Below are 17,290 nucleotides of genomic sequence, written 5' to 3' on the forward strand. Positions count from 1 at the left end.
TAAGTTTGTATTTCCACAAGTGTTGACAAATGTTACTGAAAATACATTTCACCTTTTCCATTTCCTGTTGCGTTAGGGGCAGTTCAGGGTTTAAGGAATCTGCTGAACTGAGGGGAGTTTTTTGATGTCAGCGTTGCTTGTTCATAACTTAGAATTAAACAGATGGTCCAACTATCCTGTAATGACCTTTTGTATCATGCTTAAACCATCAGACAAAAACTCTTATCTAATGGGACAATGGAACCTTTTCCCATTAACCCAGATTCCTGAACTACGGAAACTATATAGTCATCACCCAGTAGATGGCACTAGCTGTGCTGACTACCGTTTTTATTCGTTTTCTACCTTTAGTCCGGGGACTTAGGTCAGAGATCTACTAGGGTTTTATTTTAAACAAAACCAGCACCACATGGCAGGCAAATGCCTTGCATATTGTTGTTGGTGGAAAACACTTATTGCAGCTGCCCATCTAGACAGAACAGGATGAAGATCTCTTAAGTGATGTTCTCAGTAATGTTTATCATACCTCCTACCCAACTACTTTCCGATTTGACCAGCCTCTCTCCACATAATAAAGCAGGGAATAGAAGAAAGCTCTGAAGGAGAGGAAGGTAGATGATGATGCAAACATATGTGCTGAGATAAGCAACAATAAAACCTATTTAATAAAATTTTAAATAGAAACCGAGGGTGAAGTTTCTTACTTTGATCTATATAGGCCTAGATAGAAATAGCTTGACTCCACTATAACAATTTTAACATTAATATAATTCTATTTTAACCCAATTCAAAACTCACAGGACTCACACCCAGAGGCTATCCATCCTGAAACTTGATTCTGTTTGGGACTACCTGGCTTTACCAAATTCTGCCCTTTGGAGGCGTATGCTTTTAAGTTTTCCATGTTTTACAATCCAGAATTTTGGTATATTCTAGCCTCACAAAGGTAACAGGCTCAGGAGCTATATACATGCTTCAAAATAAAGTTATTGCTGTGTTAAGGGGAGATGTCAAGGACAGGAGACAAAAATTCTTCATTCTTTGTTTTAAGTGCAGCTCATAAAATTCTTTCTAGTACAGCAAAGAAGCAAGTCACACTTCTACATTTCTAAGTTCCTGGGGTGCATCTCATATAGGTGGTTTATAAACCATTCTTTGAGGATTTTATTTCACACATATTCGATGTATGGACCAAGAACTGGACCATCTCTTTTATGTCCAGAATAAATTTTAAAGGAGTAAAATACACAAAATATACTTGCATTTCTGACTGGAAATGGTTAAAGAACTGGTTTTTGAAGACATGTCAATAGCCCTTCAGTTGAAGTTAAACAGTAAGTACAGCATGAAGGTGAGAACTGCAGTGTCAAGTATCGATTGTTACAGTTCAACAGCGAGTCACCAAGCCTTGGGTTGGCACACTCTTAAAACCTGGGGAGCCACAATCAAGTTGTGGGTTACCTATCAAGGACTTCCAGAAGGCTTAAATGTCTACTAGTCAAACTTGTTAAAATGTTCCTTTTCTTTACATCGCAACAGTTATCTCCTAGTGGTACATAGCTCTTATGTCCTTGATGAGAAAAAAAAAATGTAAAATAAATGGCTTGTCAGATATTCTGGACTTGATTTTCTCTGGTCTGCTCCTTAACCTGTGCTTTGAGAAACCATCATTAGATCCTTTTAGCTCAGAAACCTGAAGTACTTTGGTTCCAGTATTCGAATGCGAACTCTGGTGTATCCCTAATAAAGCAAACTTCAAGGAATTTGGAGAAAAGTTGAATATGCCTGGAAAGTACAATGTTTTCCTAGCTTCTCCCTCAGGGACTAATAACAGTGCTGTATTTCAAAGGTCACAACCTGACTTTCTCAGAAGCATACCTTAACTGTCAATCATTGTAACTACTTTGTGAAATGCAGACTGTTTAATTACCCCGAATTTAATCACTGGCTGGAACCTCAATACATAGATGTAGCATGACCAAATATATCTCTCTTTACCTATCATAGAACCCATACTAGGGAATAACTGGGAACCTCTTTAATACTAGAAATGTTCAGACTCTCATCAGATAGCATATAAAATTAAGATCAGGAAAAATAGATTTTTTTTTTTAAAAAAAGCCATCATAGGGCAAGTAATCCCAAGAATAAGCCTAGAGGAAAGAACAGACTTAAGTTTGGAAATGGGTTCCATGTCGATGCTGTTTTCAGGTTTGCTGTCTGTAGACTCTTTCCAGACACATTGAAGGATCTTCAGATTAGTAAGAGTCACAGCAGCCTAAAATTGCTTGAGCAGTCATTACCTTAATGACACCACAAAAGGGAAGTCATTTCTCTAACTAAACTAAAATGTCAGATCTATATAAACTTCAACTAACAACTGCAACTGTTGTCTTCAGACTGATATAAAACACACTCAATCTGTACCTTCTGAGGACTCTTTATAGGGCCAGTTAATCACCTCACTATCAACATTCTCGTATCATAAACTGTAACTTTACTAACTTCACATCTATTTGTGTTCAGCATCATTCCCTTGGCATTATTACTCAACCAATAAAATTAAACATTATTTTAAAATATTAAATGATAAAATACAAGTGACAAATACTCAGCACTGCAAATATTCCAGGTATCCTCAAGTTAATCTGTCCTCACATTTAAAACAGAATCCCTAAACCTACAGGAGCAAAGCAAGAGTTGGTACACTATAGGAAAACCTAACTGTTTAAATGCTAATGGGAAAACACACTGCAGCCTTCACTATTACCCATCATCATCATCTGGACTTAGGGTTTCATGTTTCCACTTCTGTACCATAGCAATTCCCTACAGAACCTGACCCAACAGGAGGGGCCAGCTGGTCCATGAGACTTCAGGCACTTCAGAACTGTTTTGTAGAAATGAAATGGGACTCAATCCTAGGAGTGTGTATTTCTAAACTAAATGGTTTCTGATTCCAGGAGGTGTTTAAACTGATTTAAAAATAAGTTGAAAGCTGAAAGCATCAGGAAAGAGGAAGGCAGGGAATTTGCTTCCTCTTAACTTCTTGTTGAGTACTGTCCAAGCAGGCTGGTAAGGCAAATATTCATTATGGATTGTAACTCACTTTGCTTTGCTTTTGGAGGCTCCCCTTAAGAAAACAGAAATTTGTTAATAAAGAACACAGAACAACAAGGTTAGATTATCGAAGCAAGTGTCAATTACAAAAGTAAAAGCTTAGGTTTTTCTCTATTTAATCTCAACATGTTAAAGAGTAACAATACTTCTACACCTAACCTTGCATTTTTTTCTCTTCTTGAGGTATGACTAGACAACAAACACACAATATTCAACTGCTTATTGTGTGCCAGAAATCATTCTATTCACTTACATGGAAAATCTTAAGTAACTCTATAAGATTGTAATATTACTTACTTGCTTTTATAGTTGTAGAACCTAAGGCTTACAGAGATTTCAAAAACAATAATTTGCCCAACATCACAAATGAGGAGATAATGAGGCCAGAATTGGCAGCTCAGCAATTCACTTATATTTTAATTTTCCAAAACTCCAAAATTCTTTTAAAATCACCTTTAACACTCTCTTCTCCCATGAATAACTTAAGTGTTATTGTTCCTCCCACTACTTAGATTTAAAAGAGAACTTACATACTAATTTGATTTTCCTTGACTCCAAATGTCTATAATTTTGTAAACATCTTAAGAAAATATTAGTCAGGAAGCCAAATTAACTATAATCATCAGTATATAAACAAAGGAAAAACTTCTTTCTATAATATGGAAAGCCATTACTGAAGTGCTATAAACCATAAATGAGCTCCTTGAGATCATTCATTATTTCCTCTACCCCTAACTCTCCTCATAGTACCTGATACGTAGCATGGACTCAAGTATTTGTTAGATGCTCGGACTTAGAGCAAACAAATATTATCGGGTACAAATTTTATATTCAAAAACTATGGAATCTTCAGGAAACAAAGTCTACTTAAATTATTTGGGGATTTGAGGTGGGGGAAAGGACAGAGCAACAAATGCAGAGCTAAGTCATGGCCAGGCTGAAGTCATCATTGTTGCAGTAAAATGTACTGGCTCTCCATTGTAAATCACTGAAAGAGCAAAAATAAGGTAGGTCTGCTAACATCAACGCAAGTTTTTATTCCAGAGACAATATTGAAAGAGAGTTGAATTCTAACAAAGGAAAATTTTACCAGTTATCCACCCTACAATAAAAAGTGGAACTGGGGACCATTTACAACACATAAATAAACTCTACCTTTACATTTCTGAATAAAGCTATATTTGCTTCTTTGAGAGAGCCATGTCTTAACTTTTGCTGATAAGGCTTTGTGAACTGTGTTCAGAAACTATGAACACGAACACACACACACGAACACACACAAACACACACACACACACACACACACACACACACAACGTTCAAATAAAGTAAGTACCCAGGATTTCTACTCCAGGCTGAGTTTTTCCAAGTACCTAGGACCCTATAACTTAAGGCTGCGTATTTCTCCATGAATTCAATTTGAATTGCCTTCACTATGTTTATCTCCCATAATTTTTATAAATAATTAATGTTTATTACGACTTTATAACTTCCTCAAATTATACTTTAATATTTGACATGGTTGCTTCAAAAAATAAATATTCAAGGCCTCAGTTTTAAATTTTCCTTCAGTGTAATGCACAAAGTTGATGACAAATAGACTACCCTAAAATAAAGTAATTGTAGCTTTCTTCTAAAAAATCACTCGTTACACTACAGATCACATTCTACTCCATCATTCTGGTAAAGAACATGTGTTTTGGTACTAAAACAAGAGTTTAGGACGATTCTGACCTTGAAAACCTTAATGGCAGTCACTCAATGAAAACGTCAATCATTCCTGGGGTCACAAACACTCATAAATCACTGTTAGCACTGGTTTTTTGTTGTTTTTTTTGGTGGTTATTGCTTTAGTTGGCAACATCTGAATTTAAGACAGAGAACATCTCCCACTAACCCTTATTTTATATGTTACAAAATGTATGCAGAAGATAGACTCATAGAGGCTATAACGCTGATGTCTTGAGTAACTCACCCATGAAATGGGTGCAGGTGTTTTAGAGGATATCAAAGACTTATTTGCCCTAAAATTAAATGCCCCTACTTTTCAGTGTGTTCCCATTCTTCGATAGGAGACTTGAGCAGCTTAACAGTGTTGCTATAAAAACAAACCACCCTTGTTAACAAACCAAAACCATAAAAGGAAACCGATAAAGAACATAGTTTTCACAGTTAACAATAAATAAAAGTGCAGTAAGTATTCAAGTAGGGCATATAGTTTAAAAACCACATGTGAGCACTTGGCATAGGTCATCTTTTCAAGGCTCTCCTAGGGTCCCTGCCATTACTTAGTGTGCTCATGACCGTTTGATTAGCAGCTGTTCCTGGTAGCTGTGGGTTTATTGGTCCCCGGCCATTGCTTCTACCAGCATATGAAAATTGGCATCCCCTTGACTCTGGGCCAGTTTGAACCCCGTTTCCTAAAAAAAAAAAAAAATACAAAAATTCATCACCATTTTCAGATACTGATCTATAGAGTTCCACCTATTTGAAGTTCTAACACATGCTAGTAACGCTTATAAATAATAGGGGGGATAATGCCTTTATTTTTAAACTACTAGAAAAAACTCAATGTGGGTTCTAGGTTTTTTCAAACATATGATTACTGTAAATATATTAAGTTGATGCTGTATTAATAGGGAAAAGTAAAAAAAGAGCAACTTGGGCAAGAGAATGAGAAATTGGTGCGCTAGAAAAAAGGCACAGATAATGAATGCACTGCCTACGCTATAGGAGAAAAAGAAAGGGCAAATGGTGTATAATTACTGGCATTTGGTTCAAATGTGGTTAATAACGTTTCAAAGGAGACAATAGAATTCTAACTTTTTAAAGGAAAAGACAGTAAAGTATTTCCCCCCAATGTGATTGTGGCTGTGATGATCATCAGCTGTACCAAAATATGTGGCTATCAATTCAAATAAAACTTCACCCACCCTAATGAACTGCAATCACAAAATATTTTTCCTCAGTTATTTAAGACTTCAAAAAACCTTTAACATGGCTGCAAGAAGCATTAATATGACATCGGAAGATCTTTGAGGGGTAAAGGCTACTCTTTGAAAGAGGCAGTTATTAGCATGTGAAAAATTAAGCTGAGCTTTAGTCTGAAGATAAAAGGTTTTTTCAGTGTACAAAAATAACCAGTAATTCTGCATCTATTATAAATAAACACTAGATTACAGAAATTTTATAAAAGTCAATGGAAAAGTAACATGACACATCACCAAAACTTAGATTTATTATTAGCCAGTGTTCACCACTGTATTCCCAGTAACTGGCCCAAATGTTTAAATATATAATGTGCTCTCTAAATTAATAGGCTATCTGTTTTCTAGACAATCAGCTATTTGGGAATTCCCTGTTTACCAATGGTTCCCTTTTAGTTCTAATTTATGCCTAATGACAATTTTTTTCCTTTAAATTTTTCATAAGAGATATTCCCTTAATTCTTATAACTGATCACAATCATGGAAAAAAAAAAATCTTACCCACTGGTCCAAATGTACCTGTACCCATATTACTATTCATGGAATTATTCTTCTGTTCACTATGTGCCTAAAAAAAAAATTTATTTTTCATTTAACCAAACGCAGGTTTAAAAAAAATTTAAAAAAAGAAAACATGTTCACTTTATTATAACAACATTGTATCCTTTTTAAAACTTTTTTAAAGGTTTTCTTAAGCAAATTTTTAAAAGATTTATCCAAATCTATGCAATGTTAAAATATTCAGGAATGTTTCCCAAACCTTTCATCTTAGTGTATTTCTTGATATTACTCCTCACTCCTCAAAGTGCTAAATGGCACATATATTTAATATATGACACTACAGATAGATATTCAGACTCACAAAATGTACAAAATGAAAATGACTTTTAAAAGTTTCCTTTTTAAATTGTTTTCATTATGCTCTGGGTATGACAAGGTTGGCAACCTCGCCATAGAATTGTAGTACATGGTCAAAAATTAGCCTAATCCTAAAAATAAACTATGCATTTGGATTAATTACCCCTTTGTTTTGTTGTCCTCGATAATCTGGATTGGGCTCACTGAAATTTGGCACTTCTGAATAAACCATACAAAATCTGAAAGAAAAAGGACAAGTTAAATGACTTCTAAAATCAACTAATCAACCCTTCTTGCATAACTTACAGGAAAATGAAGAATTTAGGTGTCAAATGGATTAACTAAAAAGCAGCATGTTAACTAACTCTACTCATTTGTAACAGAAACTTCCTAAATGCTTATGTTCCATAAAAACACCAAATACTTGATTGCCTACAATGTACGAAACGTCCTATTTTGTATTTTAATTCTTCTATACTGCAAAAATAAATTGTGTCAAAGATTAAGGACAGAAACACATATTTGTCCTGTTTTTCCACATAGGCTGATGCCACTGAACCATGTTTAGGGTTCCAGAGTGGTTTTTCCAGCAGTGGTGATGGATTTGCACTGATCCATTCACACACTCTCATCCAGTCCCTCTTTTGACCAATCACTGTGAATCTGCAAAGATAATCAATCATTCGAGGTTAAGAGTGAATTCTCCAGGCATGAATAAAGACAACTGGCTATCAAGACAACAGTTTATCCCAATGCTTCTTACTAGTTGACTATGGTATATATTAACATTACACACAAGCATTTTTTTAGCTCCTCACCCCACAAATAAGAAATCAGAAATAGTTTTGATAAATGATAGACTGATCCTGACAAAGTCACTAAGAACTCAGTGACCCCCCAGTGGTTCTTTACATAACTGAGCTCCATTATAAATATTTCTCTACCATAAAAGTCAGGACAGGATACTAAATCTTTCGATAATACTGATGCTAAGACCTTTTATTACACATTGCTCTATTAGCACTCTAAATACAAACGTTAAATGAATCCTAATTTTCCTCCTAGCAAAGACAAAGTGTTACCAATTTCTGATCTTGAACAGCTAGCAAGATTGCTTATTTTCCCACACAAAGTACCTTATCCCTGCAGTGTGGAAGAGAATATGTTATGTATTTATTTATTTATCTTTTGGTGCCACTTGTGACTTTTCTCTTTAAGTATCCTCCAATTTAATGGGCATTAAGTAGATGTTTAAGCATTAACCAAGTAGAATGGACTAATAATTTGACTTATTACCTACACCATACTGTATGAATACATCCCAAATATCTAGGCTAGCACAGAGGCTGAATTACCTTTACACCCCTAGAGAGGATGGTTCCTCCAAGTCAGGGTGGAGATTACCAAGGTAGTAGTGTATGGAAGCTCGCAATGCGGCTGCCTGTACGGTACCTAGACTGTGGATAAATACAGGACTTCAATTGTCATTGCTGCAAGTCCTTTTACCATGAGTACACATTCACCCATCAACAGAGTAAAAGAAAATTTAAACATATGGTCAAAACCCATACCTAACTTCTTATGTGGCAATTTACTAAGAAGACAGAACCTATTTCAAATGGCACTTGTGACACCTGAAAAATGCACATTCCCAAAGCCTGCAGAAATGGTCTCCCTGGGGCTTGTCTCAAGTGCAGCTTCTTAATGCTCTTTGCCAGGAAAAACTGACATTCTCAACCACAGGAAACAGTACTGATAGCTGTTCAATTCATACATACACGGAAAGTTATTTTTATACTGTGTTTCCCTGAAAATAAGACCTAATCGGACCATCAGCTCTAATACATCTTTTGGAGCAAAAATTAATATAAGACCCGGTCTTATATTACATAAGACCGGGTATTATACTATATTATATATAATATATATTAATTATTATATCATATATTATATTATACCTGGTCTTATATTACATTAAAATAAGACCTGGTCTTATATTAATTTTTGCTCCAAAAGATGTATTAGAGCTGATGGTCCGGTTAGGTTTTATTTTCGGGGAAACACAGTAGTGACGTTGCTGAAGGCATTCAGTTTACCAGTCAAAAACAAGCCAAGGAAAAGGTTTATAGTTTATACCTACCCATTACTTTAGTAGGTACTTGTAATTTATTCAATTACATTAAATGCACTTTAATACTTACTCCCCAATTTTTTGAAGTTCTCCACCCCTTCCAGTATAAAGTGTCAGACATCCTTTCCACATGGATGCATACCTACAAAGAAAAGAAATATCAGTTCTGTAAAAATGTCTATTCCCTTCTATTTCAATCAAGTAAATTTTTATACTATATTTTTTATATTAGGTGTGGGTGGGAATCAAACTCTCTGTCTACCATACCAAATCAAAACAATTACTTTAACTTTGATTAACTTATTTATTAAGAAATATTACAAAGAAAATTCCACTACCAAATTTTGACACAGTCATCTAAACTGTAACTAACCCTAGAAAACAAAGTCTTTCTGCGAAGCAAGCATTATTATACTCCAAAGGCCACATCTTCAGTCAGTTAACAAAAGGAGAACTTATAATTGCAGATATTCAAGCAGAAATTATTTTTCCATCACAGGATATATAAAATCAACACCCTAGTGTTGTTTTACACTTATTTACTTGGTCTAATCAGATATTTATATAATTTTCCCTTTGCCTCCATAAAACACATAGGGTTCTCAAGCTACCAAAAATTTGGCAAAGTTTAATCAAGGAGCTAAAAAAACAAAGATCACAAATCTTTCACCTATTGCCTTTCCAAACCTACAATTTTTAGCACCAACTTGGCTGAGCAATTATTTGCTCTGAACAATTTTGAATGCAGACAGCATCATTAGATAAAATAACCTCATACACAAATCTAAGAAAAATGTAAATTCATATTATAAAATCAGTCCAAGGTTTGGTTTTCAGTGGTTCTTTGTACAACTACTGTGGTTAATTTCATGACTTAGACTGATAAATTTTAACTAAGTATAGTGATAATTCATCTTTTAATATAGGTAATAAAAATTTACTATACTCGTTCCACATTATATATTTATTTTTCTTCATTTAGTAAGGGTTATTCATTAAAGACTCCATTCACCAATCCTAGAGTAGATAGAAAGTAACTTAGGAGAAAGTGCATTAATATTTCACCTTACTAAAGTAAAACTTAATGCATATTTTGAGAAAAAAACTTAAGTTACTACAATTAAAACACTTAACTTTCATTTGTTTCAATAATGAGACCAACATTTGCACGGTTTTCTCACAAACATATCAATATTTAAATTACCATTATTTAGATGTATACCTGTCTTCAAAAGCCACTTTTCTTAGATTCAACCAGAATTTAAGGGCCTTACAATGGGCCACTCTGCTGAGTGCATTATTTTAGCATGATATAATTATTCCCATTTTACAGAAGAGGAAGTTGATGAAGTATAATAACTTCAAAGTCATACTGAAGTTAGGAAATAACAGTTTCTTTAGTTTTGAATTTTCCTTTAAATTGTATTCCTTGGTAACCATATTCTCCTTAAAATCTATAGATACTATATGTCTACTAAATTTAGTCTTTCCACAATTTTTTGGACAGACACATCTATGTACTTTCTGTGACTACAAAATATGAAATGTCTGAATTGCTGTTTACAGTATATAAAATACTTTCAGGCACTAGAAAGATACTTTGGCAGCCAGAAAAACTTTAATTATGCTTATCCTCACCACACCCTTCCAGGTAGGAATTCTCTTTTGTGTAAGTGAAAGATGTGGAAGTTTAAAAGGCACAATCAGTGTCATAATGAGTCAGTGTATGAAAATAAAATGTCTCACTTCCTTATTTGATGATACTACTCAACCTCACTTCCTGAAAACGTCAGACTTGTAAGATACTATCAAAGGGCTCTCAGCTTCTACATTCAGAGTGATCCAACACTTCTCTGAGATCCTATTTACTTATGCCAACATCAATTTCCATCCACTTTTCCTATAGCTATGACCAATAAATTATTACAATTTTATTGACCACAAAGCTTCCAAAATCTGTTTTGAAGACCCTTTTTTTGCCTTTTATCTTCCTAAGAAGGAGTTGGTCAATTTTTAAAAGGCAGTCTAATTGCCAAACAAACAAACAAAAAAAGGTGGAGCTACGTTATTTTTAAAAGCCAATTTCCAACTGACTCTTTTGGATGTAAGTATAGATACATGTCTTTCTGCCAAACATTTTCTGCACATCATTCTGGTTTTTGTACCACTGACCTTACAGCAATAGGCACAAGAATCATTTTCGAGAATGTGCCTTCCAGATACTGTAAACTTCCCCTCTAAAATAAGTACAAGTAAAATATTGGCAGGGTTTCAAGTCATTAAAAGGGAGAAAAGGTTGGAAAATAACTGACAACTATATTAAATTATTTCTAAAAAAGGTAAAGTATTGACTACAGTAATCTTTTCAACCTACTAAAGACTCAATAATCCCAGAACAGTATTTAAAAATCTATTTAACCTGTGAACTGAGGGGCAGGGACTGGGGAGGCAGGGGTGCTAAGATTCCTGGCTGAAACTGGTGCTTTTAAAGGCAAGGTTGTTACATCCCAACTCTGTCCACCATCCAAAGTTACCATCACAGGGGCTCAAAACTCCCCGGGAGTGGCCCACAGAAAAGACACGGAACTTCGGAACTTGCCAAGGTCCTAAGCGTCAGCCAATTCCGACTCCACAGATTGCTACTTACAATCACTCTCCCCCACACCCCCCTTTTTATGCACACCTACCCTCTGGTCAACCGAATAATATCCCCTGGCTGTATAAGACCTCCGATTTCGTCCCACACGGAAATAGTGATGCTGCCCGTTTTATCTGCTACTTTGCATGATCTCACTTCATGGCCGTCTTTGGTTTTGGTCACGCGTCCTATGAGGATTTAAAAATCAAAAGGGGGGGGAGAGGTGTATTATTAGATAATGAGGACTTCCAGAAAGGCTAACTCCTCCACTGGGATCTTAATGCATCTGAAAGGTGGGAAATCGAGTCCTGGGAACTCCGCGCAAGTAGGATCTGAGCCCTGGCGGGGACCACGGGACCACGTGGATGGGGGAGGGGAGGGGAAAGGGAAGGGAGGAGGAGGGAGTCCCCGGCTCGCGGCGGCGACGCACAGGGGCCGGCGGGGAGGGCTATGGACCCCACTTACCTATCTCCAGGACAATAAAGACGACATTTAAGTTTTTCAGTCCGGGCTTAATATCTTTTATAAAAAAAGGTGGGTCGTTGACCCCATTCATATTGAGGCAGGTGCGGCTACGGCTGCGGAGACGCGGGTGGGAAGGGAGCGGGACAAAGCTTCCCACCCTCCTGGGCCAGGGGCAAGGGCGAGGGGCGACCTTGGGCGGGGGTGGCGAGAGAAGGGGCAGAAAGCGGTTAGTCAGGGACCGAGGAAACCAGCCCAGATGACACTGAGCCTATAAAAAAAAAAAAAAAAGAGAGAGAGAGAGAGAGAAAAAAAAAAGGCTCACAAGTTTCAAAAAAAAAAAACAAAAAAACCACTCCGCACACCAACCCCGCTCCCAACCGGGGGACAGGAAGGCAAGCCTGCAAACTGCTCCCTTCTTTGGATAAAAGGCAGAAAAAAAAGCAGTGAGGGGGACGCCTCTGCCCAGAGTCCCGCTCACATACACATGGGCGAGCGCCCAATCTGTCCCTGGGTCCGGGAAGGGACAGGCTGTCACAGCAACCAGAGAGCAGAGACTGAGCAACCACGCACCAAGCGTCCCAAACAGCGAATGCCGATCGCGCCCAGGCGCCCGCAGGACCCTCGGGACGCCCCTCCTCTTATGCCGTCACGAAGCGCCGGCACGCCCGCCGCCCCGCCCGCCAGGCCCGGGGGAGGGGAGGCGAAGGGGCGGGAAGGGGCCGGCGACTGCCGCCAGCCTCCCTCGCTCCTCCTCGGCTGTCACTGCGGGCCCCGCCCCCTCAGTCTTCCAATCCGCAGTCGGCACCGCCCCGCCCTCCTCCCGCATCCGTCGTCGCGGCGCAGCGTCCTCATTGCCCTGCCCAGTTATCCTTCTGCAGATTTCTTCCGCTCTGTCAATCCTGTTTTCTTACATTTTTCCCCCCCTTAAAGATCAGTCCTCCACCGCTGCCCTTTCGTCCCGCAGTCACGGGGAACGGTTGTTATGTTTAGAACCCAGTGCGTACGTCAAAAAGTATGTCCAGTAAGAACAGCTTCAAGCAAGGGTGGCTGGTGGGGGCGTTGATGGAAAAAACCAGAAAGGCATGAGTTCTTAGCTGCTTGTCTGGAATTTTAGGATCAGAAGAGAACTTGGAGATCAATTCAACCGTCTCAGTTTAACCATCTTTAAATTGAGATTCGGAAAGGTGAGGTAGTTTGCTGAAGGTCACCCAGCAACTTGTGAGCAAACGGGACTTCAACACAAGTCTTCTGACCTGGTCTTGCCCTTTTCACTCTACCATAATTAGGAAGATACATAGGGAGTTAAGTTCCTTTTCAAACTTCTTATTTTTCGTTATCCCTCCCTTGTCAGATTACACCCATTTGCTTTTCTTCTCTACACTTTTTTTTTAATGGGCTATTTTTTAGAGCTGTTTTAGACTTACAGCAAAATTTAAAGACAGGTACAGAGATTTTGCATACTCATATACTCCTTACCCCCACACATGTGTAGTCTCCCTTATTACCAATGTCTCCCACCAGATTGAAATGTTTCTTACAGTTGATAAACCTACATTAACACATCATTATCACCCAAAGTGCATTATTTACCTTAGGGTTCACTCTTGGTGGTGTAAATTTTATGGATTTGGACAAATGTTTAATGATGTGTATCCACCATTATAGTGTCATACAGAGTAGTTTCACTGCCTTAAAAATCTGGGTGCCACCTATTCATCCTTCTCTCTCTCCTAACCCCTGGTGACCACTGATCTTTTCACTGTCTTCATAGTTTTGACTTTTCCAGAATGTCATATAGTTTGAATCATATAGTATGTAGATTGGCTTCTTTCCCTTAGTAATATGCATTTAAGTTTTCTTCATGAGCTATCAAGTTATGAACCTGTTTTTACATATCAAAACAAAAAACCACATAGTAGTAGGAAACCCTGAAACATTATAACCATGGGGTGGGGGTGGGGCATAAATAAAGTTTTCTTTTTGTCATGTAGTGAAAAGGTCATGTGCTTCAGAAACATCCCGGGCTCAAACTATTTACTAGCTGTATGACCTTTAGGACATTTGATTAAGATTTCTAGTTTAATTTGATCACCTGAAAAATGGAAAGATCTTGGCCGGCCCCGGTGGCTCAGGAGGTTAGAGCTCCGTGCTCCTAACTCTGAAGGCTGCCAGTTCAATTCCCACATGGGCAAGTGGGCTCTCAACCACAAGGTTGCTGGTTCAACTCCTCGAGTCCCGCAAGGGATGGTGGGCTGCGCCCCCTGCAACTAGCAATGGCAACTGGACCTGGAGCTGAGCTGCGCTCTCCACAACTAAGATTGAAAGGACAACTTGACTTGGAAAACAGTCCTGGAAGTACACACTGTTCCCCAATGAAGTCCTGTTCCCCTTCCCCAATAAAATCTTTAAAAAAAAAAATGTTAACAGTAGACAGAAAACTAAGAATGTTGAGCAGAGTTGGGGCCAAAAGTTTGGACAAAGAAATTTAGCCACTCCCTGCACCCTCAGTCATTTGTTCCCAGAAATGGGATTAGCTAGGACTGCTCAGACTAATTTCATTGACATTTATAAAGAAGAACCAGACACTCAGGAAACCAAGCCCCACAAAAGCAGAAGCTGGTGCTCAGAGGCACAGCCCAGCCCTACCCTTCCCCCACAAGGCAGAACTTTGGAACATCTACTTCCTTCCCTACTAACTCAGCAGTTCTCAGAAAGGAAATGGCAACCAAATGCTTTCTCATTTACCAAAAGTAAAGACAGCCTTGAGAAACAAGGTGATGTGGGCAGTGCAGGAACTCTTCCACCCAGGCCAGTGGGTTTCAAGTACCCCTGAATCCCTCTTCAAAGGTGGTGATTAATAAAAAGAGAAGGGGATGCCCAGAAGAAAAACTAGACAATCTTTCCTAACATTACCATTAAGAGAGATCTATCACTTGGCCCAGCCAGTTAGATCATAATGATTATATTGCCAATTCTTTACTACAGTCACAAGATCATGTCGTGGTCTTCTGCTAGGATTGCTGTTCCTCATTTTCATAGCCCAAACATAAACTTATTCTGAGATGAGGAGAGGTTTGTGATCAGAATCTCAACACCACTACTCCATGTAAAGAAGATATTGCTTAGTGAGACCTAGGACAATACAGAACGGCATCCATTAAAATCCTGTACATAAAGTCCCAGTTATCTGTGTCCTCACTGATAAAGGTTTTCCTGTAAATTTTACCTATCACCTCGTACCTATGCTCATTCCCAGGTTCTGGTTTCTGGGATCACAAAATTCATTTTCACTTTCTTTGCATTACCCACCAATTTAAAACTATTACAACATCAATAAAACAGCTGGCCAAGTACTGTTTGATACCACACATCTTGTGTGGTGAAACTAACAATAAAAAAAATTAACAAGAACTACAGAGTTCCCACATTATAGAGATAGTCCACTTTATAGTACAACTGGCACGGTAAAAAAAAAAAAAAAAGTCTTATCCTAATCTTCTTTTTAAAAAGGTTTAATCAAAAGACTCAGAAGTGATGTTTAGTAATATTAATATTTACAATAATAGCCACAAAAACCATCCCTATAATGATAAATGCTAAAACACATTGAACATTTGCTATGTGCCAGGCATTTCACACTTGTAAACTTGATATATTTATTAATATATTAATAATATGTGTGAAATGAATTTTTTCATTTTATAGTAAGTTATGGATCTGGGATTTAAAACCAACTCTGTTGCATACAAAAAGTTTTCTACAAAACAGGTTATTTGTCCTAAAAAGTCCTTTTTTAGGATTTTCTTGAAGACTTTGTAGTTCCCAGTGATAAGTGCAAAAACATTTTATCTGATTTCCAATGTCTAATTATGTGGGGGAAATGAAGTCAAATAACTTATACTTTCCCTTTGGAAGAAATGCATCCCCAAATGCATTAGTTCAGCTTAGCTATATTATCTTTTAAATGATAGAGTGAAGAACTTTGTCTTCTGTGTTCTAAAAAGTATTTTTCAAGTACATAATACATGTAGTAGCTTCCTGAATTTATTGTTTATCCAGCTGAAAAAAACAAAATGTTATTGGCAACTGAACCAACTCAAAACTAATAAAACAAAATTATCTCTTTATTGATGGAAGATTTATCTAATTGGACTATATATCATAGTCATACTTAGAGTAATATTATACTTAGAGTAGAACATGCTATAAGTCATATGTACAAAGAGAGCATGAGAAAGCTTCCGTGGGATCAAAAGTTCTTGTCATATTTTATGCCTAGACGCTTCAAAAAGAGTTCTCGCTACTGTTTACTATGTTTTCCAGTGTACTATCTTGCTATAGATTGAATGTTCCCTGCCCCAAATTCATATGTTACAATCTAATTCCCAATATGATGATATTGGAGGTGGGGCCTTTGAGAGGTGCTTACCCTGTTTCCCCGAAAATAAGACCTAGCTGGACAATCAGCTCTAATGTGTCTTTTGGAGCCAAAATTAATAGAAGACCCGGTATTCTATTCTATTCTATTCTATTCTATTCTATTCTATTCTATTCTATTCTATTCTATACCTGGTCTTAGTAAAATAAGACCAGATCTCATATTAATTTTTGTTCCAAAAGGCGCATTAGAGCTGATTGTCAGGCTAGGTCTTATTTTCGGGGAAACACGGTAGGTATCACACACATGCACGCATATACATATACCAGTAAATCACCAGGAAGAAACAGCAAATATTTTCTACAAACCCTTAAATAAGAGAATTTCCCATATGAACATAGAATGTCCCAATTGGAAGGATGCTTACAGATAATGTACTCAAACCCCTTCATTTTGTACATGAAAAAATACAGGCCCAGAGATGTGAACAAGATTACCACCTACAGCCCCAAATGAATTAGTGGATCTCAGTAATAGTAACCATAGGCTACTAATATGACAAGAGGGATAACCAGTCCAAACCAATTAAATCAGAGTCTCTGAAGGTGGGACTTAGGCATCAATATATTTTAAAACCCCTCAGGGAATTACAGTGTGCAACCAAGTCTGAAAAGCACAGCAGGTTAGGAGAGATTTTTTTTCCATAATATTTT

At 37.4% G+C, this 17,290-nt stretch overlaps 1 protein-coding gene across 3 annotated transcripts; it reads right to left on the reverse strand.

Annotated features, from left to right (window-relative positions):
- Positions 1-2,430: 2,430 nt before the first annotated feature.
- Positions 2,431-12,905, reverse strand: NABP1 (nucleic acid binding protein 1). 3 transcript variants are annotated; one of them, XM_033112878.1, is made up of 6 exons: positions 12,770-12,905; positions 11,784-11,922; positions 9,167-9,238; positions 7,129-7,204; positions 6,609-6,675; positions 2,431-5,540 (listed from the first exon to the last, which is right to left on the reverse strand). In XM_033112878.1, the coding sequence occupies exons 3-6, from the start codon at positions 9,226-9,228 to the stop codon at positions 5,371-5,373; spliced, it is 375 nt and encodes a 124-aa protein (XP_032968769.1). In that variant the 5' UTR covers positions 9,229-9,238; positions 11,784-11,922; positions 12,770-12,905; the 3' UTR covers positions 2,431-5,370. The 3 variants fall into 3 exon arrangements, with proteins under 3 accessions (XP_032968769.1, XP_032968768.1, XP_032968767.1); XM_033112877.1 differs by having other exon boundaries at positions 12,682-12,899; XM_033112876.1 differs by lacking the exon at positions 12,770-12,905 and adding an exon at positions 12,200-12,484 and having other exon boundaries at positions 2,432-5,540.
- Between the last annotated feature and the right edge of the window lie 4,385 nt (positions 12,906-17,290).

Source organism: Rhinolophus ferrumequinum, chromosome 8 (assembly GCF_004115265.2).
Source record: "Rhinolophus ferrumequinum isolate MPI-CBG mRhiFer1 chromosome 8, mRhiFer1_v1.p, whole genome shotgun sequence".
Classification (NCBI taxonomy): domain Eukaryota; kingdom Metazoa; phylum Chordata; class Mammalia; order Chiroptera; family Rhinolophidae; genus Rhinolophus; species Rhinolophus ferrumequinum.

Bases quoted from the DNA above. Each gene is read 5' to 3' on its own strand.
- NABP1 (XM_033112876.1), bottom strand. From the start codon at position 12,290: ATGAATGGGGTCAACGACCCACCTTTTTTTATAAAAGATATTAAGCCC. The intron at 9,239-11,783 runs GTAGGTGTGCAT...TTTTCTTTGTAG, and splicing joins ATTATTCGGTTGACCAGAGG to GTATGCATCCATGTGGAAAG. The intron at 7,205-9,166 runs GTAAGTATTAAA...TTTTTCTTTCAG, and splicing joins GAACTTCAAAAAATTGGGGA to ATTTTGTATGGTTTATTCAG.